The sequence below is a fragment of the Eleutherodactylus coqui genome, chromosome 1 (assembly GCF_035609145.1).
Source record: "Eleutherodactylus coqui strain aEleCoq1 chromosome 1, aEleCoq1.hap1, whole genome shotgun sequence".
NCBI classification, from domain to species: domain Eukaryota; kingdom Metazoa; phylum Chordata; class Amphibia; order Anura; family Eleutherodactylidae; genus Eleutherodactylus; species Eleutherodactylus coqui.
The window spans coordinates 156322400-156349143 of record NC_089837.1 but is presented as its reverse complement, the minus strand read 5'-3'; the positions used below and the strand labels follow the sequence as shown (position 1 = coordinate 156349143).

The 26744-nt window shown below is 44.5% G+C and overlaps 1 protein-coding gene across 1 annotated transcript in view; it reads right to left on the bottom strand.

The window, feature by feature from the left end:
* Positions 1-3159: 3159 nt before the first annotated feature.
* The window catches only part of TMEM207 (transmembrane protein 207), a 133461-nt gene continuing 109876 nt past the window's right edge, over positions 3160-26744 (bottom strand). Inside the window, exons 4-7 of the mRNA XM_066605499.1 lie at positions 21029-21063; positions 20905-20949; positions 5745-5887; positions 3160-5410 (exon numbers count right to left, since the gene is read on the bottom strand). Coding sequence (XP_066461596.1) covers positions 5265-5410; positions 5745-5887; positions 20905-20949; positions 21029-21063 — 369 coding nt within the window. The 3' untranslated portion in view covers positions 3160-5264. The remainder of the gene's footprint in view (positions 5411-5744; positions 5888-20904; positions 20950-21028; positions 21064-26744) is intronic.

The window sequence follows — 26744 nt, the reverse complement described above, 5'->3', positions numbered from 1 at the left end:
AGCAAACATGTCTCTTCAGCGACCTGCTGAAGTTCATAAATGACAAGCAGCTTATGTGCAAAAACAACAAGCCAATGTGTCTCCTCGGCAAGCTGCTGAAGTTCATAAATCATATGCAGCTCATATGCGAAAGCAACGTAACAGAGCTGTGTGTATGTGACGTGCATGTAGCAGAGCTGTGTGGTGCATTGCGCCACCAGAAGCACTAGTACCATAATTTCCTAATAAATATCAGTAAATTGTATATTCTGGAATGTCCCTGTTTTGTGGTAATTCAATTCCCCACCCCTCACAGTTAGCTGCATAATGTAAGTAAGTAATTTTTATTGAGCAGACTCACAACTTTGAAAAATGCCTGAGGCTACAAACAGAAAACTGCAATATTCCCTACCCAACAGCAGTTTGTCTATCTGCTGCTATATATGGTGACAGCAGCAGAAATATACGTTATGCAGAGTATATCTCCCAAACCCCACATATTATAAGGCTGGGTCACATGGTGCAGGCGTCCAGTGAAAGTGCTATCCATATGTAAGATGGAGGAGACATTTGGTATCATCTTTAAGGCACTCTGGCTGCTGATTGACTGTATACTCCCTTTCATACCAGGTATTTTGGGAAATTCGATTTTCCAACGATTTTCATCAAAAATCATATGGGACACACCCGATCTGATTTAGCAAAAATCAAGGTGATTTTACTGCCTGGTCGATTATGACGATCAACCCAAGTGCTTATAACACTATTGCTCCCTCTTGTCTACATCCATACATGTGTGACATTTGCATGGCACAACTGCATTTTTTTTTTATTTCTCCCCATTTAATTTTTTTAAAGTTTTTTGGTACACTATATGGTATGTTAAATGGTACCATTAAAAACATAACTCGTCCTACAAAAAGCAAGCCATTATACAGTTATGTCAATTGAAAAGTTATGGCTCTTGGAAGGGGAGGATAAAAAAAACTAAAATTTAAAAATGGGAAATCTCTAGTCCGAAAGTGTTTAAAGATAGTTTCCTATAAATGGACAAGTGAAATAAACAACATGACTAAATTTATAAGACAATGAATACATTCATGATCAATGAGATGGATATTGCCAATACATTTTGAAGTTCTTTATACTTATATATGTTATCACAATGGTCTTGGCCTAAAAAACATTACAATTTTATCACTTGTTTCTTAGTTGCACAGGCTAGAGACAATATTCATAGAAAACCATTTTAGTAAGTGTCTGAACTGCGGGGCAAAAAGAATGAATACAAGAAAAGAAACTCATGCACTGCTCTGGCGAATTCAAAGACATGGAACTAATACTAGAAGAGAGCAGCTCTGGATAATATGTCACAGTCCTGCTCATGCCCTTTTCTCAGTTTACAGTACATACATAAAATAAGAACGAAAAAGGTCATACAATGCAAACATAGAGGGCCCTTCAAGCATGAGATTAGCTGTACTTAGGAAATACAAAATTGAGTCTGCATTGCTGTAGATATAAATTTTGAGTTTAAAGGTTCACCAATATAAGCATAGCGGCATTAGCAATTTTTGAATAATTATATATGTAAAATATATATTTAATTAAAAAAGTGTGGCTCTTATCCTATGAAAACCATAAAATTACAAAGAAGGCAAAATTAGCAAATCTGTTTTATTTGTACCGCATACATATTTTTGGAAATGGTACATACTTTATTGTTATAGAAAAAAATTAGTACATAAGTTTGTGTATTTGGCGTTGGTTCACATATGAATGATACATTAAAAGCCTTGATGATCCGAATGTCATTTATGATTTGACAAATGGGTCATGCAGGGTCCTTGACATCAAACATCATATCATTTAAATGGGTGAAATAGGTCCAAAAAATTGTATTTATTTTAAATACTTTATGGAGCTGATATTGAATCAGTGAATACCTCAAGCTTATAACAATGCTGAAGAATATCCTTGCTGAGGGAGGTGATGTAATAAAGGGTCACTGCCATCAAACAGGCCATTAAATATTAAGACATCTATAATATTCTCACTCTAACAAACTGAAGTAAATTGGTAAGTCCGGCCTATTAAATGACCCATTTAATTCTCTATTGCTAACATTAAAGATTCTGACTGTCAATGGATAATCATTAAAGGAGATGTCTCGAGGAAGCAGTGATTTTTTTTTTTTGCCCAGTCCCCCTAATTAAACATACATTACTAATTACCCCTGTAAATGACTTTCCTAGCTGGTTCGTACTTACCGTTCCAGCGTTTCAGCAACTTATAAAAGTTTCCCCAAGATGGCCGCCGGCTCTTTCCCCGTCGCTCGCTGCAGCCCGACGTGCGCGCTCCCGAGACGCTGCCAGCTGTGTCTCCATGGCAACCGGACGCCCCGCAGCCGCCGACCAGACGCCCCGCAGCCGCCGACCAGTCACCCACCGCCAGGCAGCAGGTAACCGGCGCTAGCCCCCGGCTCCCCAGCGCTACGCTCCCGGCTCCCCAGCGCTAGACCCTCAGCCCAGGTGAAGGCCCCGGAGCCCAGCGCTAGGTTCCGGAGCCCAGGTGAAGGCCCCGGAGCCCAGCGCTGGGCTCCGGGGCCTTCACCTGTCAGTGAACATCACCCCCGACCCATCACTTACCCCCCTGGCCCAGCGCTAGTTCCCCCGGCCTAGCGACAGCCCCCCCCGGCCTAGCGACAGTCCCCCCATCGCAGCGACAGCCCCCCCCCCCCTGGCGCAGCGGCAGCCCCCCCGGCCCATCACTTACCTGGACGGCAGGACAGCCGGACGGCAGGACAGCTGGGCGGCTTCTCCAGACAGCTGGGCGGCTCTGCACCTTCCTCTAACAGAGGAAGGTACAGAATGGCCGCTCCAGCGCGCTCCCGAGCAGTGACAGCTCATCTGCGCATGCGCAGAAGAGCTGTAGCGGGGAGCACACTGAAGCGGCTCGTGCTGAAAGGAGAAGACCGGACTGCGCAAGCGCGTCTAAAAAAGCAAGCTGCCGGCGAATTTAGACGGAACCATGGAGACGAGGACGCTAGCAACGGAGCAGGTAAGTGAATAACTTCTGTATGGCTCATATTTAATGCACGATGTACATTACAAAGTGCATTAATATGGCCATACGGAAGTGTATAGACCCACTTGGTTTCGCGAGACCACCCCTTTAAGTGTCTCCAATCAACAGGCCAACTGTGATATTAAAGCCCCAATTTTACTTATTATCCAATGTGGCACCTGGGAGGCCATTGCATGTGGAGAAGGGATGTATCTGAAGAGGTACCAAGGTGCAGCAACAAATGTCACCACCGGAGCAATGGTTTGGCATTCTGGTGATCTTTCAAATGTTATTTCTGTTGTAACTGTAAAATAAAAGCTGTGCAATATCCCAATGCATTATAGGAATTATTGCATTGCTTATTACTACAGCTTTGGGCTCGTTCAGACAAGCACTGCTTTAGTGCTGATAGCAGTGAGATAAGCTTGGTGCTAAAGTGCTGTAAAGAACGTGTGAATGGGCTACTTCAGGCTATGTGAAGTAGCCCGTTCACACGATCCAAGGTGCGAGCTTTCAAGGCTTCCATAGGAGTGTATGGAAAGCACGCAGCATAGCTAGTACAGGTCCTATCTTTGCATGCACCTTGGAACTGACATGCGAGTTTCAACGCGCATGGCCTATCTTTGTTAGATGCTCTGAATTATCGCATCTACCAAGTGCTCATGTGAACACTTCTATAGGAACCCATTGATTCCTATAGAAGCGCTCTTTTCACTTGCCTTTCAAGCGCTAAAACAGGGCTCATCTGAATGAGGCCTTAAAGGTAACAAGTTCATCTAAGTTCAGCCAGACATTTTTTCCCCACATTACTTGAACATTACAGTTCAAACTCATGATAAGGAGCGTCATTATATTGGCCTGATTGTTTCTTCTGACATGTAACTGAGCCACTGTTATGGATCTGTGCCCTTTGACTCCCACAAACCACTAGAAAACAGGGTCAGCAGACTTCTGAGCATTATACACCTTAAGTGCCCCTTCTTGGGCATGAACATTTGTGCGAGTGTCCATTTGCCCGCTCAACAGCCCATGGTAATATGCCAGTGATCAGTCAATGAATGAACAAATGCTCATTCATTGGCTGATTGGATCTTTCATATAGGCATTAAAATGCTCACTTGTTGGCAGCACATCTGAATAGGGGCATGTTCTGCCAATGAATGCAATCTGAATCTGGGCGAGGCAACATATTGATTTTTCGACTCCATACCAGTGATTCTCTGCTGTATGTGAATGGCAGTAATGAGCACGCTGTTTGTCAGCTGGCACCTGCTTTAAAAGACAGGCAATCGACTAAAAGGGAGCATAGTCTTCTGACATCTCTGGAGTTTTCCATTCATTGCACTCAAATGGGCATTCCCCATTGTTAGGACCCATGGATAACATGATCTGCTATATCACAATATTTTTTAAGGTGCCTCTTCCTTTTATCTTCATGGCCCCTAACAGGAAAGCCATACAGTCAATCCTGTTTTTTTATTTAGATCCTATTTTTTCGAAAGCTCTCTTTAAAAGCTATTGGTACCAATAATTTTGTATTTCAACAAATCTTTACTAAAACCTCAAGAATTAAACATTCATGCATGGAAACAGTCTCTGTCAAGACTGTGGCCACCTATTTGGTACCTCTTCATATAAACACCTGTGGTTATCCAATGAAGATCAAAACAGAACTGCCTTAGTTCAATGATACCCATCTAGTAATATTCATACTATGGGTTAAAGTGACTCTCTAGTATGGGCCAAAATTCTGTCCTGGGACCAAAGGGGAGAAGGATATATTACCTGCAATTGTTCTTTTCTGCCGGCCCTCTAATCCACCAGTTCTAGGTCCTGTTTTTGCCTGTCAGAGATGGCCAATGCAATCTGCAGACTGCCTAATCTTCACAAAGCATTGGGAATATTAGGGTGTTAGACTGCCAACACACTATACTTGCTCTCTCATTAGCCTGTGCTGCTAGTGTGATCAGTGCTGGCCAATCAAATAGTAGTGCGCAGTGTGCATTGGGTAGTTAGAAAATTCCAGTGGCCATCTTGGATGGCTGTGAATGGGATCTGGAACCAGAGAGATGGATGGACAGCAGTGAAGAACAACTGCAGGAAATAACCCCCCCTCTCCCCATGCAACCATCATTACAGTCCTGGAACAGAATTTTGACTCAATACCAGAGGTTTGCTTTAAGAAAACAGTATGTTTAGCAAAACCCCATTTTTTTGAGTCAGAACTTTCTACTGACAAATAATTCTTCATATGAAGGAGGAGCTCCTAACTCCGATTCCCCAAGTGATACGGACGAAAGTGAAGCGTCTGAAGTTTGATGTGAGGACCAGGACCGGGAATGAAGATGCTGTGAAGATTCTGTTACTGTGGGAAAGGAAAAAAACCTGTTATATGCAGTACTGACTACTACTGTACACTCTGCAGAAATAGTAGAGTGCATCCAAAGCTAAACTTGCAAGTTAAGATGTGCTGAAAGTATTATGTGTGAACCACTAATTTTATAGCCTCTCATACTGTATATTTGCTAACGTCAAACAGGAAGAAGAACAAGTTTACTTCCTGAGCAGAGGTCTCTCAATATTTGGGCTCACACTAAAAAATTACCCCCCTTGAAAATAATATAGTGCATAAATGTTCATATGTTATTCCCACTACCACAGAACTTTCATTGTAGTAACATACTTGAAAATGTACGTACCGTATATAGAGTCTGAACCACTCACAGTAACAACTGTACTTATGCTTGCAGAAGAAAATCTTGCATGTCTTTTTACACAACACTGGAGGAAGCACACAGCCACACAACGTACAATCAAGATCAACAGGACTAGCAAGACGATCCTGGAACACAAAAGACACTTACTTCTAGCATCCTACAGAGTTAGCTGTCTGCAAGCATGCATGGTTATTTTAATGAGCAGCGAATAAACCTCTACCAGAACCCTTTTATATGTACTAAGAGAATAACAATGTTCAACCTGTTCTTAAATGCCCAATTCCAGGTTCTCACAACATCTGCCATCAGCGGGTAGAAGGCCCCCACATGTATAAGATCGTCAACCTATCCTGCCAAAGTCAACATTTCATAGAATCATAGAATGGTAGAGTTGGAAGGGACCACTAGGCTCTTCGGGTCCAACCCCCTGTTCAATGCAGGATTCACTAAATCATCCCAGACAGATATTTCTCCAGCCTTTGTTTGAACACTTTCATTGAAGTAGAACTCACCACCTTCCGTGGTAACCTGTTCCACTCATTGATCACCCTCACTGTCAGAAGGTTTTTTTAAATATCTAATTTGTGTCTCCTCCCTTTCAGTTTCATCCCATTGCTTCTAGTCTTTCCTTGTGCAAATGAGAATAGGGCTGATCCCTCTAGACTGTGACAGCCCTTCAGATATTTGTAGACCGCTATTAAGTCTCCTCTCAGCCTTCTTTTTTGCAAGCTAAACATTCCCAGATCCTTTAACCGTTCCTCATAGGACCTGATTTGCAGACCCCTCACCATCTTGGTAACTCTTCCCTAGACTTGCTCCAGTTTATCTATGTCTTTTTTAAAGTGGGGTGCCCAGAACTGGACAAAGTATTCCAGATGAGGTCTGACTAAGGAAGAGTAGAGAGGAATAATTACATCATGTGATCTAGACTCTATGCTTCTCTTAATACATCCCAGAATTGTGTTTGCCTTTTTGGCTGCTCCACTACATTATTGACTCATCTTCAGTCTATGATCTATTAGTAAATAGAGATGAGCGAACGTACTCGGTAAGGCCGGTTTAGCAAACGAGCACCGCGATTTTCGAGTACTTCATTACTCGGGTGAAAAGTACTCGGGGGCGCTGTGGGTGAGAGGGGGGTTGCAGAGGGGAGTGGGGGGGGAGAGGGAGAGAGAGCTCCCACCTGTTCCGCGCTGCTACCCCCCGCTCCACCACGCCACGCCCCACCCCACAGTGCCCCCGAGTAATTTTCATCCGAGTAGTGAAGTACTCGAAAATCGCGGTGCTCGATTGTGAAATCAGCCTTACCGAGTACGTTCGCTCATCTCTATTAGTAAACCCAAGTGTTTTTCACATGTGCTGCTGCTCAGCCCAATTCCTCCTATTCTGTTTGTGCTTTTTTCATTTTTCTTGCCCAGATGTAGGACTTTGCATTTCTCCTTGTTAAATACCACTCTGTTAGTCGCCGCCCACTGTTCAAGCTTTTCTAGATCTTTTTGAATACTCTCCCTTCTCTTCCTTAGTGTTAGCTATCCCTCCTAGCTTTGTGTCGTTAGCAAATTTGAACAGTTTCCCATCACTTCCCTCCTCCAGATCATTTATAAAAAGGTTGAGCAACACTGGGCACAGGACAGAGCCTTGTGGTACCCCACTTGATACAAGCTTCCACTTGGATGTGCAGCCATTTATGACCACTCTGTGAGTACGATCACTCAGCCAGTTGTGAATCCACCTAACAGTTGCCTTGTCAATCCCATATTTGATCATTTTTTTCTATAAGTATGGTATGAGATACTTTGTCAAATACTTTACTAAAGTCAAGATATACTATATCTACTGCATTTCCCTGATCAACCCAGTCAGTTATTCTGTCATAGAAAGAAATTAGATTCATCTGGCATGACTTGTTTGTTACAAACTCATGCTTGCTCTGGGTAATTACTCAATTTTTATCCAAGTACTTGCATACATGCTGTTTAATAATTTGTTCAAAGAAGTCAGGCTCATTGGCCTATAGTTTTCTGGATCCACTTTCTTCCCTTTTTTGAAGATAGGGACAACATTTGCCCTTTTCCAACCTTCTGGGACTTCTCCTGTTCTCCAGGAATTTTCAAAGATTATGGCGAGTGGTTCAGCAATTACCTCCACTGCTTCCTTTAGTATCCTAGGATGTAATTCATCTGGACCTTGAGACTTGAATTAATTTAAAGGAGTTGTCCGGCCACACAGGGTAAAAATTTTTATAATGCTGCTGCTTCCCTTTCAGTAAGGATAGTAACAGACAGCATACAGGGGCTCAAACCGGCCGGCAGATCAGCTGCAATGTCAGTTTATTACCTTAGACTCTGATCTTCTCTGCAGCTTTCAAAGATGGCGCCTCTGTGCTGCCTTCTCACATGCTCTGCGCTCTCCCTCCTCTGTGTGCACGCTCCCGATGGTAGTAAAGAGACATGAAAGGCAGGATTTCCCTCAGCTCATGTCCTAGCCCCGCCCACGACACGCCCACCTCTATTGAACTGCTCTACAGTCTCTCCCCGCCCAGGCCCCGCCCCCTGTATAGTAAAACATTTTCCCACACACACATGCCCTCATAGTGCCCCTCTCACAATGACCCCCCCCCCCCACACTTCTGTCAGCCGGGTCAATGCACATACACATCACTGCACCCCCCATCCTGCACACATCCATCCATCCATCGATCTCTCCCACTCCACACCCCCCCCCCTTCCCCCGGGACTTCTGTCAGCCGGTCCGTGCACACACACACACACATCACTGCACCCCCCCTGCACACATCCATCCATCCATCCATCGATCTCTCCCACTCCACACACCCCCCTTCCCCCGGGACTTCTGTCAGCCGGTCCGTGCACACACACACACACATCACTGCACCCCGCCCCGCCCCCCCCCCCCCCCGTGCACACATCCATCCATCCATCTTTCCAACATTTCCAACATTTCTCCCCTTCTCCCCTACTCCCCCTACTCCCCTTCTCCCCTTTCACATACTTTTCAAGTCCCGATGGTGTCTTCTTGGCTCTTGTCCAAGCAGCAGCGGCAGGCAGTCACTCACTCCGCTCTGGTATATGAAACCAGGAAGTGAGTGTACTGCGCATGCGCCGACCGGCGGCGCGCGTCCCCTGCGATGATTAGGTAAAGAGCGTGGTCCCGGCGGAAGAAAGAAGGACTGCGCATGCGCGGAAGGGAAGAGGAGCGTTCCAGCGCCGACGAGAGCTGCTGCCGGCCCGACAAGAAATGCAGACGATTTCTTGTCGTAACCACGGACGACCGAGGGTCAACACAGGGGGGGCACCCCTAAAGGTAAGTGAATAACTTCTGTTTGCAACATTTTCAATGCACAATGTACATTACAAAGTGCATGGAAATGTGCAAACAGAAGTAATGAGATATGATGTTCATGGCCGGACAACCCCTTTAAGTTAGCTATGCGTTTCCTCACCATATCTCTACTTATAGATAGCCTGCATTCTTTTATTCCCCCAATAGCACAGGGAAGATCAGTTGGTATTACATCTACTGTCTGAGAGAAAACAGATACAAAATAGGAATTTAAAATTTTGGCCTTTTTAACATCATTCTTAACCTATTCACCATTTTCATCCTGTAAGCATCCAATAGCATCTTTGACCTTTCTTTTGCTTTTGACATACCCCCCAAATCCTTTTTTATTGCTTTTGGCCTCTATTGCTTGTCTCAATTCATTATTAGCTATAGCTTTTTTGACACTTGCCCTACAGTTTCTGCAGACCGCATCATATTCTTCTTTAGATATTCCCCCGTCTTTCCATTTGATAAATGTATTTTTCTTCCTTTTTAACATGTGCGCAAGTTCTGTGTTCATCTATCCTGTTCTCTTTAAATGCTTCCCATTCTTCCTTCGTTTAGGGATTGTTAACGATTGTGCTTTGAGAATCTCATTTCACAATATTTCCCAACCTTCTTGGATATTTCTGTCCTTAAGAACATCCAGCCATTGGATTCTTCCTATCTTCTTTCTGAGTTCATAAAAATCTGCCTTTCTGAAATGCAACCTTGAGATCTGAGTTTTCTCAGGTCTTCCTCCTCTTTTCATCCAAAATTCAAGGATAGCATGATCACTGCCTCCTAAGGTCTAATCCACCCTTACTTCCTCAATCATTCCCTCCCTGTTGGTAAAAATTAGGTCCAAGATAGCAGATCCCCTTGTTTTCTCTTCAACCTTTTGGGAGATAAAGATGTCAGCATGAACGGATAAGAATTCGTTGGATCCATTACTTAAACCTAAAAAAAGATTCCCAACAAATGTCTGGATAGTTAAAATCTCCCATGATCACTATGTCATGCTTTTTTGAGAGCTTGGCCATCTGATCTAGAAAGAGTTCATCAATATCTTCTGCTTGTCCAGGCAGCCTATAGGAAATGCCTACAATGGTGTCCTTTCCTTTGTTGTTTCCTAACTTTGTTGTTCTCTCCTTGTATTCTTACCCAAACAGTTTCTACAGAACTCCCATGCTCTGAAGCTTGAATCTCGGCGGAGATAAATGTTTTCCTAACATACAATGCAATACCTCCTCCCCTTTTTTAGATCTGTTTCCTTTAAATAAGTTGTATCCTTCAAGCCTTGTATTCCAATCATGTGTATCATTCCACCAAGTTTCCGTGATGCCTATGACATCACGTTTCTCTTCCTGTGTTAGAAGCTCCAATTCTCCTTGTTCATTTCCCATGCTCTGTGCATTTGTGTAAAAACATTTTAGTTTGTGATCAGTGTCTCTTGCTCCTCTACTTTCCTTCTGAATTTTTTTGCTTCTTTGTTCTTTCTTTCCACTTCTAATAGTGAGGTTCTCAAATGTATTAATTAGCTGTATATTTTTACCTGGCCTTTCCCTTCCCATATTGTTCTAATCTAAAGCTTTCATAATGAGTGAAGCAAGGCACCCACTTTTATAGTATTTTTTTCTGGCCAATTTTATATCAACTCAAATCTAGTCTTCATGACTAATGACATTACAGTACAGTGGTCAAAGGTGGATTGTATAGAACAAAAAGTGAAAAGGTTGCCTTCAGTATTTGTCATAAGGAAAAAGTATGAGAGAAACACGTCAGGATCTTGTACCCAACATTTGCCGTAAACCTTATACTGTATGTTATTTCAGCAAAGTATAGCACATGTAGTGTCTCGCCATGCAGTTTAATAGATTGTTTGAGTAAGCATCTGACTGTATAGCGTGTCAATGGCAAATACCTTCTATAGTGCCATGCTCATGGGCACTGCAGTGCTGGTAAAATATATCACCAACATCTTGTCAGCAAGACTAATGTTGCACATCAGTCTGTAACGTAGGCCCTTGCAACTCAGTTCTGGCATACACAGTGATTACTAAGGAGACTTCAGTAAGATTGAATGATGTCTGTAAAGCTGTCACTCCCTGGGCTGCTGGACACCCTTCATACTTACTAATCACTCAACCAGCACCGCAATTTCTACATGTAACGTTTAGACATCAGCATCAAATAAAAATGATATAGACTGTAATGTTGCTGCATATAGGAGAAACCTTGATTTTGCAACTCCTATTTTGGGGTTTGTCATTTAAGGCCTGTTCAATAAACAGGAGTTACAGCACAGGGCCCTTCTGCACCACGTATGCCTCAGATTTTATATTGAAAATACAGATTTTTTTTGGCTTTTTTAGACTGTGTGGATCTTATAGGATTAAAATTGCATGCAATATTATAAAGGCATTTCTTACATATGGCACTTGAAGGAGTACCATATGACAGCATTGCATACTGTACTATAGAACCACAAGGAACACATTAATATAATGCTGCAGGGGACTCCCTGTACCACTATACAGTCTCTGCATATAGCCCTTCTGTGTGCAAGAGGCCTTAAAGGGATTCTCCACTTTCAATAATCCCTGTCTATTAAAAGCTCCCCTCAGCAATAAGCTGATCTTTTATGCCGCACTGTCACAAGATAAATTAATTATTAGGGTGTGTTTACAGGGGGTGGAAATGCTGCAGAATATCAACCATTGGTGCAGATTTTGACTTGAAATCAGCTGCGTTCCTGCGGCTGATTTCAGAAGGTACAGCGCTCATCTCTGGCCTTCAGCCGTCAGCACAGTCCTTCACCCAGTACCCCGTGGCATCTAGTGAGCACAGCGCCACTGGTCAGTTCATGCAGAAGAGCCATCAACTGACCACGGGCGCTGCGCTCACTAGAGGCCATGAGGTATCAAATGAAGGAGTGTGCTGACAGATGAAGATTTTAAGTCAAAATCTGCACCAATGAATGCGGAACTGCTGTGGCATTTGACAAAGAATTTCTGCTGTGGACATTCCGCAGTATTCTGCTACGTGTAAACATATCTTAAAGGGCCATTTACACCTAACGATTATCACTCAAAATTCGTTCAAACGACCAAAAATGAGTGATAATTGTTACATGTAAATGTGGGCATCATAAACTTTTTGTTTGAACTTAAAATCCATGGTTCAGACACCGAGATAAAGTGTTTCTTAATAGACTGCATGCTGTTATCTCCACGGGAGGCAGCAGATAACACTGTAATTTTCTGGTAACCAGAAACAGAACAATGCAGCTGTGTGCACAGCTGGGCATGCGCTTAATCCCACACTGGGCTTTGCAAACAGTTCCTGGAGGCCCTTATACATGCAAATGAAGATAATAAAATGTTAATGCCCATTAACATTTTATGCAAATAGATTGCAAAATCTTTCAATCTTTCAGACCTTTGAAAGATTATCTTTGCATGTAAATGGACCTTAACTTAGTTTGTGTGGTCATCATTTGGCTCTCTGTGTAATGTATGAATATGCTGGATCGTCCAGAGCGAGAGACAGTTTTGTAGCTGATCTGGGTAATAGGTAGTAGAACACACTAACAAGCAATTGCTTTTGTAAACTCCTTTAATAGTTATAGAATTGTCAATAGACTATTAGTCTCATTAGATACTAATAGGGAAATGCATGCAGAGCCTTAACTGTGTGTATAGTGTACATATAGTGATGCTATTCAGCCCTCGGCTCGGTTTACATCAGCATTGGGCATTCTGCTTTTCACTTCTGTTTCAGAACAGAAAAATGAAATGCAAGCTGATAGGATTTGCCACATGATGGACTCCATAATAGGATTAAACATAATGGGATCTGTCGGTTTTCTGTCATAGTTTTCATCATCTTCATTGAACAAAACAGTGCAGTGTTCTTGCTATTCTTCTCAGCTTTTTAGATGGAATCTGGGCTGAAGGGTCCTAATGGAGCCTCCAATGTAGATGTAAACAGAGCCTAATCTATGTCTCCCACAGTACATAGAGCTTCTATATGTCATTAAAACACCATTTACATTTCTGAGGACAATAAGCACTTGATGCCAAAAAAGTCAAAAAATTCACCAAAAATATGATGCGTAATCTATGTGCTGAAATTCTGAATGCCGATGCAGCAGAAATGTGTCCAAGTACTACCTAAATATAAACAGTAATTATAATAACACTACTACTGCTAACAGTAAAAGCAGTAGCAAAAGTGAAATGAGATTTTCTAGCAGTTTTGGCAAACCACTTGGAAAACTAATCTAAAGAAGACATTCATATTTCAGGCCTCTTGCACGCTGCTGCAGTGTTTCGCAGTCAGCCCCACTGACTTTACTGAATTACATTCTCTCTGCCAATATCACAAAGTATTTATCACTGACAAAGGTTACGATTGAAAGCACAGTATTGACATTGAACACACATAAAAGACACTTGTCTGTCTCCTTACAAAGAAGGAGAGATTTACATTTTCAATATTGTTGAATTGCACATTTTACTATGTCAGAAGTGCACCCTTTTGTTGGGGTTTTTGTTTTTGCAGTATTCCCGGAGCAGTAAAAAGGACATGTTCACTCCATTCTGTGGGTCAGTACAATTCCAGCAATACCACATTATTATAGTCAGGGGCGTACCTAAAGCCTAAGGGGCCCGGGTGCAAAAGTTCAGCTGGGCCCCCCTCCATCTGTACCCGTACCTATACCTAAACCGTGCTAATTTACAAACATGATCTAGCCCCTTGGTGTAAGCCTTCTCATTATGACTCCTTTCCTTGACTACAAAAAACCTGTTGGTAATGTCTTAGGCCGCTTTCACACGGCCGCACAAATTGCGTGAGATTTGTGCGTTGCAAGATGTACAAATCGCACATGAATATGAACCCCATTGTTTTGAATACAATCATACACAGGAGCGATGTTTTGTTTTTCTCTGCATCGCACGAGAATATGATGATGTGATGCGAGCTGGTTTTAACACAACAACCGCTCACATCCGCGGGGACGACACACGTTGGTGAGTGTGATAGGGGGCAGAGTTTCACGGCCTGATATCAGACTCACTCCTGTGAAATTAGCCTAAGGCCGGCTGCACACGACTGGATTTGCATTGCGGAATATGGAGCGGGCGTCCGCCTACGGATTCCGCAGCATGTACTGCCCATAGCATGTTATGGAAAAGCCTTTTTTTCTCTACACGAGCGGAAAGAAATTGCGGTTTTCCACTCACGGAAGAAAAAGCATGGCGTGCTATATTTTAATGCATGTATATACCCAGGTTATACCAGCTATACATATATAATTATATACAGGAGAGGTATAACCTATACCAGCTGTACATATATAATTATATACAGTATATACCCAGGTTATACCAGCTATACATATATAATTATATACAGGAGAGGTATAACCTATACCAGCAGCACATATATAATTATATACAGGAGATACACAGGTTACACCAGCATGGTACATATAGCTATATACAGGATGTGTATCCCCCTGTATATAGTGGTATGCCCCATGCTGGTGTAACCTGTGTATCTCCTGTATATAATTATATATATATATATATATACAGGAGAGGTATATGTTATAGCAGCTGCACATATATAATTATATACAGTAGATACACAGGTTACACCAGCATGGTCCATATCACTATATACAGGATGTGTATCCCCCTGTATATAGTAGCATGTCCCATGCTGGTGTAACCTGTGTATTCCCTGTATATAATTATATATATATACAGCTGGTATAACTTATACCAGCTATACATATATAATTATAATTCCTTCTCTACTCACCTCTGCAGCAGTCTCTGGGCAGCCTGTAATGGAAAGTCCCCCGTCTTTTGATCACATGACCAGGCTGATCACATGACCAGAGCCTGGTCATGTGATCTGCAGCCACAGGTCCTCTCCCAGGTCCTGTGCATACAGCGCTCCGGAGGTGAGTAGAGCTGCAGTAGCCCCTCCCCCTGGTAATCGCTGACCGGCAGAGACTGATACCACTCACAGCTGCAGTCTATCAGTTGGAGGGCCGCGCCGTGGGAGTCTGCAGCCTGTAACAGCCCTCCCCTCTGCTCTTGCCGACCTGCGGCGCTGCCTCCCGTCTCTCTCCTCAGCCATCATGCGGCCGACAGCGCCGATCCCCCGGGCCCCCTCAGCTCAAGGGCCGGGTATATGCACTGATTGTGCATGTGGGTATGGCGGAGGGCGGCCACGGGGCCCCCTGAGCGCAGGGGCCGGGTCGCCATGGCGACCCCAGCACCCCCTGACGCTACGCCTATGATTATAGTTTTTATCACGCTGCACTACTTTAAAGCAAAAAACTTTAAAAATGCACTTTTTGGTGCTGCATACTAACTGACACATAACCTTTTTTATTTTTCAGTCAATACAGCTGTGTTTGGCTTGCTTTTTTTTTTTGCAAGGCGAGCTGCAGTTTTTGTCGTTGCCATTCTGGGGCACATGGAACTTTTCAATCACTTTGTATTTAATTTTTGTTGAGTGGAGGGGTGACAAAAGACCATAATTCTGGATAAATAATGCATTATTTAATGTATTGTACTTTTACAGATGTGACAATACCTTTTTTATGCAAAAACTGGGAAAAGGGTTTTTTAACTTTTAATATTTTTTACATTTCTTTTACTATTTAAACATTTTAACTTTTTTTTAGTCCTCACAGGGGACTAAAACTTGCAATTGTTTGATCACCTATACAATATTCGCTAATGTAACTCTTCTCCCTTTACCCCACTTCTACACTCCCCCTTGGAAACCTAACCCCAATTAGAGATGAGCGAAAGAGGATTCATCTCACTCACCAACGAAGAGACCTAATTCAATCAATCATCCATGGAACAAAGTACCCAGGAGCAAAACTATATTATCACTAGAGATGAGCGAACGCGCTAGTTTAGAGCAATTACTCAATCGAGCATCGCTTTTTTCGAGTAACTGCCTAATCGGGCAAAAAGATTCGGGGGATGCCGGGGGTTGCGGGGGGGAGTGTGGGGGGGGAGAGAGAGAGCTCCTCCCTGTTTCCCCCTGCTACCCCCCCCCCGCTCCACCCCGCTGCCCCCCGCCCCCAGTGCCCCCCTAATCTTTTCGTCCGAGTAGGCAGTTACTCGAAAAAGCGATGCTCGATCGAGTAATTGTCCTAAACGAGCACATTGGCTCATCTCTAGCCCCAATTCTTCCCACTGTATCCACCACAGGCCTTGAACAGGCCTATACACAGATACAGTTGGTGACTGGCTCATGTAGAGTTGTGTATACATATATGTATAGTACCCTATATGTATGTATATATATATATATATATATATATATATATATATATATAATTTAGCTTAATTCTATAGAACAAGCTCTTGTACCTGTTGTCTCACCCCTACTTTCTTATAGTCCGTAAGCTCTTACAAGCAGGGTCCTCACTCCTATTGCTCAAACTGTCTGTTGGTTAGCTATTATATGTTATGTCTCATCTATATATATAAAATTGAATGTATGCGTGTCTGTCTGTCTGCGTGTCTGTCTGTTTGTCCTTTATGCGCTACTACACCATTCATCCGATCGCCATGAAACTTTGGGAAGTTTTTAAGTACACTCCTGGGAAGATTATAGGCATAGTACAACTATCCTATGATAAATGGCGCGCGTGCGAGCATCGTCGACAGTTATGCCCCCCCCCCCACGTAGATCGTTCGATTTCCATCATTGCCACTAATTCTCTCACTTCCCGATAGCGTAGAAACATGAAATTTGGCACGAGCATTGATTATGTCATAAATAGGAAAAGCTAATGGGTCCCAACTCGATTATTCAATTGTAGTGCAAAAGAACTAGTGTCCAAATTTTACGTATGGAATCTAATTCTCTCACTTTCCAATGTCATAGAAACGTGAAATTTGGCATGAGCATTCATTATGTCATAAATATGAAAAGTTAATGGGTCCCAACTCGATTATTTAATTCTAAGTGCCAAAGAATTAGCGTCCAAATTTTACATACGGAATCTAATTTTCTCATTTCCCGATGTCATAAAAACTTGAAATTTGGCACGAGCATTGATTATGTCATAAATAGGAAAAGGTAATAGGTCCCAACTCGATTATTCAATTCTATGCGCAAAAGAATTAGCGTCCAAATTTTACGTATGTAATCTAATTCTCTCACTTCCCGATGTAATTTGGCACGAGCATTGATTATGTCATAAATAGGAAAAGTTAAAGGGTCCCAACTCGATTATTCAATTCTAAGCGCAAAAAAATTAGCGTCCAAATTTTACGTATGAAATCTAATTCTCTCACTTTCCAATGTCATAGAAACGTGAAATTTGGCATGAGCATTCATTATGTCATAAATATGAAAAGTTAATGGGTCCCAACTCGATTATTTAATTCTAAGTGCCAAAGAATTAGCGTCCAAATTTTACATACGGAATCTAATTTTCTCATTTCCCGATGTCATAAAAACTTGAAATTTGGCACGAGCATTGATTATGTCATAAATAGGAAAAGGTAATAGGTCCCAACTCGATTATTCAATTCTATGCGCAAAAGAATTAGCGTCCAAATTTTACGTATGTAATCTAATTCTCTCACTTCCCGATGTAATTTGGCACGAGCATTGATTATGTCATAAATAGGAAAAGTTAAAGGGTCCCAACTCGATTATTCAATTCTAAGCGCAAAAAAATTAGCGTCCAAATTTTACGTATGAAATCTAATTCTCTCACTTTCCAATGTAATAGAAACTTGAAATTTGGCACGAGCATTCATTATGTCATAAATAGGAAAAGCTAATGGGTTCCAACTCGATTATTCAATTCTAAGCGCCAAACAATTAGCGTCCAAATTTTACGTACGGAATCTAATTTTCTCACTTCCCGATGTCATAGAAATATGAAATTTGGCATGAACATTGATTATGTCATAAATAAGAAAAGTTAGTGGGTCCCAACTCGATTATTTAATTCTAAGCGCTAAACAATTAGCGTCCAAATTTTACGTACGGAATCTAATTCTCTCATTTCCCGATGAAATTTGGTACGAGCATTGATTATGTCATAAATAAGAAAAGTTAGTGGGTCCCAACTCGATTATTCAATTCTAAGCGCCAAACAATTAGCGGCCAAATTTTACGTATGGAATCGAATTCTCTCACTTCCTGATGTCATCTATATATATATATATATATATATATATATATATATATATATATATATATATAAATGAATGACTGTCTGTCTGTCTGTTCTTTATGCATTACTACACCATTCATCCAATCACCATGAAACTTTGGGAAGTTGTTGAGTACACTCCTGGGAAGATTACTGGCATAGTACAACTATCCTATGATAGGTAGCACGCGTGCGAGCATCGTCAACAGTTATGCCCCCCAGACAAAGATCGTTTGATTTCCATCTCAAGCACGAAAGCAAAAGGCATTACGAGCAACGGGATGCGTGTTCAACTACAAAATGATGCATCCGCCAAACGTTTCGCAAGACAATTGCTTGATATTGAGAATCCTGAGGTAAAATGAAAGCTGTGCTGTGATTGGTTGCTATTTCTTATACTGCTGAGGTAACTTGAAAGCTGCGCTGTGATTGGTTGTTATATAGATATATAAAAACAAATGTATGTATGTCTGTCTTCGCAGCAACGCGCGACGGGTAAGCTAGTTTTATATCTATTTCTCTCTGACTTGTAAAGTGCTATGGCGTATGCTGCAGTATAAAACATTATTGTTATTACTACAATATAACGGGCTTAATAGGCTGCATTACATGGCAGGCCTGGGAGCATTCACTAAACTCCAGACTGCCATAACAACCCATCTGCACCCCGTGATGGCGTCATGGGGAAGGATGATGGACACTGGACAATAGATCACCCCCAGTTAGTTGCTTAGATGCCACCATCAGCATTGACCGGAGCATCTAAGCAGTTAAATGGTCACAATCAAAGCTGCCTTCAATCGCAGCCTTTCCCAGTGGCTGTCAGCTGTATGAAACAACTGTTGGGTGCCAGGTACCCAACAGAAGCCCATTCTATACTTACCTGCAGACCAGAGATGTACATGTAAATCATTCATCATTAAGGAGTTAAAATCCTACAAAACTCATTTATATTGGCCTTACATTTATAGATGTTTATATAATTATAAATAGAATTCCCTAAATCCATACTTCATGATTGGACTGCAGATTTTACAGTTAATCTGTCACCACTGGGAACCACTCATGCCACTGTAATGACTGGATAGGTGAAAAGGTACTGATTACAAATACCTAATTTTTATCTCAGCTCTCAGATTCCACCGCTGTAGTCCCACAATTGGTCCAGGTGCTGAAGCATATAGGATTTCTACTTACTATACTGCAGCCCTTAAGAGTCAGGGTTTGTATCAGCATGCAGCACACAGCCTGTTTGTAAGCTTGGGACTCATGTTCACAGGTGCTTTTTTACCGCGTATTACACGTGCGATGCACAGCCACGTAATACGCGTTGAATAGAGTGATTGAAAGTCAATGTACTTTCATTGATCCATGCACATGAGTGTGTAGACATTACGTGTAGATACGCAAGAGAAATAGATCACAGCATGCTCTATTTCTCAGAGTGCCACACAGCGTGGGCCCTATACCTTTGTATAGGAAGCGTATGCAAATGCTGTCCATACGCAATACATTGCATATGGGCACCGATTTCATACAGAACCCCACTAAGAAACAGAGCGGAGAATAAAAAAAAAAGACAGTCACACTGCTCATGACCAGCCGCGTTTTACCGACACACCTGTGGACAGGAGCCCATACTGTGGGGGAATGCTACTAAAGATAAATTTTATATATTCGGAATAAGCACCTTTTCACCCTTCCAGTAATTACGATGTTTGGGAAGGTGTTAGCATGCGGTGGTTGCGGCTCCTCCCGGGGCGGCGGGGTGCTGGGTCCCGCCGTCGGGGCGCATCCCCCTGGCTGGTGGTCCGGCTGCCGGGGGCCTGGCCGGTGGTGTGCTGGTGGCTCACGGCGCCGTGCGCGTCAGTGAGTGCAGCTGTCATGCATGAGCTCCCTTTTTATGTGCTCTTGGGAGTTGGCTGCCTCCCTCTCTCCACCTCTGGGGGAAGGCTTTGCTTTAAAAGTCTGGCAGTGACTGCAATCACTGCCAGTTATTGGTTTCCTTCAGAGAGTTAGCTAGTCTGCATCTGTAGGTCTCCTGCCTCCGTCAGCTTGTCTGCCTTCTTGTTACTATCTGCCAGGTTTTTCCACCTGCCTCAGTTTTATTAGAGTTGTTTCGTGTTGCTATTATCATCTGCCTTTCCTGTCGGTATTCTATCCATTCCACCCAGGTACGCCAGCGTCCCTTTCTCAGTCCTTAGATAGAGTAGGGACCGCCGCCCAGTTGCCCGCCTGGGGTTAGGCAGGAGTGGAGGCAAGTAGGCAAGGACAGGGGTTGCGGGTAAGATTCAGGGCAACCCGGGCTGGCGTATCCAGGGTAGTATACCGTAACAGGAGGTCAATAGTGACAGATCCTTAACATTTTGCAGGTGCTAGTCTGCTGACAATAGGGATAATGTGTTAGCTTTGCATTATAAACTTTGGACATGTTGGCAGTCATGTATCAATTAAAGTGGAATTTGGCACGAACAGGCCCCATCTGACTTATAGGATTTTTGTTGGTAGTGGTAAAAGAGGACACGGCCTTTCACTATCTGGTGGACCAAGGCAGAAGATGTTAGATATTGCTTCTGGTTAGTATAAAGATGATATACTTACCATACATACCATACACTCAAGGGTTGCTCAATATAATTGACACATCTAGAAAATACAAAAACACAGCATAAAATGTATATCTTGGACTCAGGCCCAAGTATCAATTGAAATGAAGGGAACTTACATCTCCGACAGGTCACACAAACCGGAGCAGGAAGCCTGCAGACACATAAAATGTTTAAGGACAGAACCAAGAAACACATGTACATTCTCTGATATCTAATGAACTGTACTTGTGTATTATAGTCACTTAATCATTTAGCATTCATGCACATAACAGTATCCAAGATTTGTATGGAAAAGGTCTCTAATAAGAAGCTAATCTTAGGCTCCTGCGCACAGCCCTATATTCATGTGGCATTATTACTATATGCCATCTGTGCAAAGCGAATCACTGCATGCTTCATCAGATACATTTGCAAGCTGAATTTACACTATGGTAGTTAATGGAGATCTTAAAATTCTGATTTATGCATATGACTCTATACTAGAGATGAGCGAGCACCAAAATGCTCGGGTGCTCGTTACTCGGGACGAAATTTTCGCGATGCTCGAGGGTTCGTTTCGAGTAACGAACCCCATTGAAGTCAATGGGCGACCCGAACATTTTTGTATATCGCCGATGCTCGCTAAGGTTTCCATTTGTGAAAATCTGGGCAATTCAAGAAAGTGATGGGAACGACACAGCAATGGATAGGGCAGGCGAGGGGCTACATGTTGGGCTGCATCTCAAGTTCCCAGGTCCCACTATTAAGCCACAGGGCACATCGGGAAAAGTAGTGGCGACTGGGAACTGAGTAGGGCATACAGCGCGAGTTCAGGCCACGTGTCCAGCTTCGACACCCAGTAGTTGTAGGGGGCAGGGGCATCACGAAGGATGGTCATGCGATCGGCTACGTACTCCCTCACCATCCTTTTACAGTGCTCCCGCTGACTCAGCCTTGACTGGCGAGCGGTGACACAGTCTTGCTGGGGAGCCAGAAAGCTGTCAAAGGCTTTAGAGAGTGTTCCCCTGCCTGTGCTGTACATGCTGCCTGATCTCTGCGCCTCCCCTGCTACCTGGCCCTCGGAACTGCGCTTTCGGCCACTAGCGCTGTCAGATGGGAATTTTACCATCACTTTCTCCGCCAGGGTCCTGTGGTATAGCATCACTCTCGAACCCCTTTCCTCTTCGGGTACGAGAGTGGAAAGGTTCTCCTTATACCGTGGGTCGAGCAGTGTGTACACCCAGTAATCCGTAGTGGCCAGAATGCGTGTAACGCGAGGGTCACGAGAAAGGCATCCTAACATGAAGTCAGCCATGTGTGCCAGGGTACCTGTACGCAACACATGGCTGTCCTCACTAGGAAGATCACTTTCAGGATCCTCCTCCTCCTCAGGCCATACACGCTGAAAGGATGACAGGCAAGCAGCATGGGTACCCTCAGCAGTGGGCCAAGCTGTCTCTTCCCCCTCATCCTCCTCATGCTCCTCCTCCTCAACGCGCTGAGATATAGACAGGAGGGTGCTCTGACTATCCAGCGACATACTGTCTTCCCCCGCCTCTGTTTCCGAGTGCAAAGCGTCTGCCTTTATGCTTTGCAGGGAACTTCTCAAGAGGCATAGCAGAGGAATGGTGACGTTAATGATTGCAGCATCGCCGCTCACCATCTGGGTAGACTCCTCAAAGTTTCCAAGGACTTGGCAGATGTCTGCCAACCAGGCCCACTCTTCTGTAAAGAATTGAGGAGACTGACTCCCACTACGCCGCCCATGTTGGAGTTGGTATTCCACTATAGCTCTACGCTGCTCATAGAGCCTGGCCAACATGTGGAGCGTAGAGTTCCACCGTGTGGGCACGTCGCACAGCAGTCGGTGCACTGGCAGATGAAACCAATGTTGCAAGGTGCGCAGGGTGGCAGTGTCCGTGTGGGACTTGCGGAAATGTGCGCAGAGCTAGCGCACCTTTCGAGCAGGTCTGACAAGCGTGGGTAGCTTTTCAGAAAGCGCTGAACCACCAAATTAAGGACGTGGGCAAGGCATGGCATGTGCGTGAGGCTGCCGAGCTGCAGAGCCGCCACCAGGTTACGGTCGTTGTCACACACGACCATGCCCGGTTGGAGGCTCAGCGGCGCAAGCCAGCGGTCGGTCTGCTCTGTCAGACCCTGCAGCAGTTCGTGGGCCGTGTGCCTCTTCTCTCCTAAGCTGAGTAGTTTCAGCACAGCCTGCTGACGCTTGCCCACCGCTGTGCTGCCACGACGCGCGACACCGACTGCTGGCGACATGCTGCTGCTGACACATCTTGATTGCAAGACAGAGTTGCGTAGGAGGAGGAGGAGGAGGGTGGTTTAGTGGAGGAAGCATACACCGCCGCAGATACCACCACCGAGCTGGGGACCGCAATTCTGGGGGTGGGTAGGCTCTGACTCTGGCTCTGACTCTGTCCCAGCCTCCACTAAATTCACCCAATGTGCCGTCAGGGAGATATAGTGGCCCTGCCCACCTGTGCTTGTCTACGTGTCCGTTGTTAAGTGGACCTTGGCAGTAACCCCGTTGGTGAGGGCGCGTACAATGTTGCGGGAGACGTGGTCGTGCAGGGCTGGGACGGCACATCGGGAAAAGTAGTGGTGACTGGGAACTGAGTAGCGCGGGGCCGCGGCCGCCATCATACCTTTGAAAGCCTCCGTTTCCACAACCCTATACGGCAGCATCTCTAGGCTGATAAATTTGGCTATGTGCACGTTTAACGCTTGAGCGTGCGGGTGCGTGACGGCGTACTTGCGTTTGCGCTCCAACACTTGCGCTAGTGACGGCTGGACGGTGCGCTGAGAGACATTGGTGGATGGGGCCGAGCACAGCGGAGGTGAGGGTGTGGGTGCAGGCCAGGAGACGATAGTGCCTGTGTCCTGAGAGGGGGGTTGGATCTCAGTGGCAGGTTGGGGCACAGGGGGAGAGGCAGCGGTGCAAACCAGAGGTGGTGAACGGCCTTCGTCCCACCTTGTGGGGTGCTTGGCCATCATATGTCTGCGCATGCTGGTGGTGGTGAGGCTGGTGGTGGTGGCTCCCCGGCTGATCTTGGCGAGACAAAGGTTGCACACCACTGTTCGTCGGTCGTCTGCACTCTCAGTGAAAACTGCCAGACCTTTGAGCACCTCGGCCTCTGCAGGGTGGCATGGCGCGAGAGGGCGCTTTGGGAAACAGTTGGTGGATTATTCTGTCTGGCCCTGCCTCTACCCCTGACCACCGCACTGCCTCTTCCAACCTGCCCTGCTGCTGCACTTGCCTCCCCCTCTGAAGACCTGTCCTCAGTAGGCGTAGCAAACCAGGTGCGGTCAGTCACCTCATCGTCCTGCTGCTCTTCCTCCGAATCCTCTGTGCGCTCCTCCCTCGGACTTACTCCAATTACTACTACCTGAGTGATAGACAACTGTGTCTCATTGTCATCGTCCTCCTCACCCACTGAAAGCTCTTGAGACAGTTGCCGGAAGTCCCCAGCCTCATCCCCCGGACCCTGGGAACTTTCCAAAGGTTGGGCATCGGTCACGACAAACTCCTCCAGTGGGAGAGGATTCGGAACCATTGCTGCCCATTCTGGGCAGGGGCCTGAGAACAGTTCCTGGGAGTCTGCCTGCTCCTCAGAATGTGTCATTGTAATGGAATGAGGAGGCTGGGAGGAAGGAGGAGCAGCAGCCAGAGGATTCAGAGTTGCAGCAGTGGACAGCGCAGAATTCTGGGTGGTCGATAGATTGCTGGATGCACTTTCTGCCATCCACGACAGGACCTGCTCACACTGCTCATTTTCTAATAAAGGTCTACCGCGTGGACCCATTAATTGTGAGATGAATGTGGGGACGCCATAAACGTGCCTCTCTCTAATCCCGCAGCAATCGGCTGCGATACACCTGGATCAGGAGCTCGGCCTGTGCCCACACCCTGACTTGGGCCTCCACGTCCTCTAGGCCTACCCCTACCCCTCAGCATGCTGTATTACCAGTAGTGCAGAAACAGAACGCTGTAATTAAATGTGCCGCTTATTGGCCTGTGGTTGGAGGCTGACTTCCCTTACGGAACGCACAGCAGATCCATGAAACAATTTTGCGCCAGCCTGCTGTAACGCTTAGCTGTGTATTAATTAGGACTACTACCCCCAGCAGATAGATACTGTAGGCAGCGTATAATATTATGTATACTGTTTCCCTGTGGCGGGATGACGGCGCTGATGTAACAGAGACAGCAGATCCCGGAAACAATTTTGCGCCAGCCTGCTGTAACGCTTAGCTGTGTATTAATTAGGACTACTACCCCCAGCAGATAGATACTGTAGGCAGTGTATAATATTATGTATACTGTTTCCCTCTGGCGGGATGACGACGCTGATGTATCAGAGACAGCAGATCCAGGAAACAATTTTGCGCAAGCCTGCTGTAACGCTTAGCTGCGTATTAATTAGGACTACTACCCCCAGCAGAAACGCAGTAAACTGAAGACGGTCACAGGCAGCCCAAATATAGTATTTTTCCCCAATTCTTTGGAAAAAGCCCACTGCCTATATAGCCTGAATATCTCTTTCCCTGCCTCACCAGTACTGGCCCTATACTATGTACAATGACTGCAGACTGAGGACGCAATGCTCTGCACGGCCGATATACAAAAAAAAAAAAACATGTGCAACACTGCAAAAAGCAGCCTCAACAGTACTGCACACGGTCAGATGTGGCCCTAAGAAGGACTGTTGGGGTTCTTGAAGCCTAAAATCACTCCTAACGCTCTCCCTATAGCAGCTCCGGCATCAGCAGCACTTTCCCTGATCTCTTTCAGAACGCATCTGTGATGAGCCGCGGGAGGGGCCGATTTATATACTCGGGTGACACCTGATCTCGCCAGCCACTCACTGCAGGGGGGTGGTATAGGGCTTGAACGTCGCAGGGGGAAGTTGTAATGCCTTCCCTGTCTTTCTATTGGCCAGAAAAGCGCGCTAACGTCTCAGAGATGAAAGTGAAAGTAACTCGAACATCGCGTGGTGCTCGCCTCTAGTAATGAGCATCTCGAACACGCTAATACTCGAACAAGTATCAAGCTCGGACGAGTACGTTCGCTCATCTCTACTCTATACACATAAAGTGCATATACTGCAACATACTTCAAAAGTCATATGGAGCAAATCATGTTTATAGTGAAATTCATATGGAACTAGGGAAAAATACTGTAGAACGCTTTATTGTCCTATTTTCTTACAATCATGTACATGAGGTGTAAAAATACTGTATGACCAACATGAAAAGCTACTTACACATATAGCAAATGTTAACAGACCAGTAGAAACACATAGTCCAACAACTCTTTGCTTTCTAAAATGTCTTTACTCCTCAGGAATAATGAGCTTAAAGGCCCACTCCAATGATTTTTCCCCCCATTTATTATGAAGATATCCTCCAGTATATATACGTCAGCTGTGACGCACATAAACCGAATGTGCATACAAACAACTACAAAGTCAACAGATACCAAAATACTTGCCAAATCTACTACAACTCAAACAGATGGAAATATAAATAAGTACATATGAGGTACTGTACTAGTTATTGGTTTGTATTTTGGCCAGAATACATAAGCTCACAAGCCCATATCAAGGGTCCTCATTGTCTTGTAAGTCCCTACTCTAACAAGACAACTCAACCCACAAAAAGGGAACCTTGCCTACAAGCAGAGCGGTCATCCCAATAGGGACGGCCCCACACTGGAATCTAGGGGCCTGGCTCGCAATAGATGGTAACAGGCAGGAACATCAGACAAAGGAAATGCCACATATTACAGACTGAAACAGTACAGTTCACACCTAGTGCATTCAACACCGACAGACA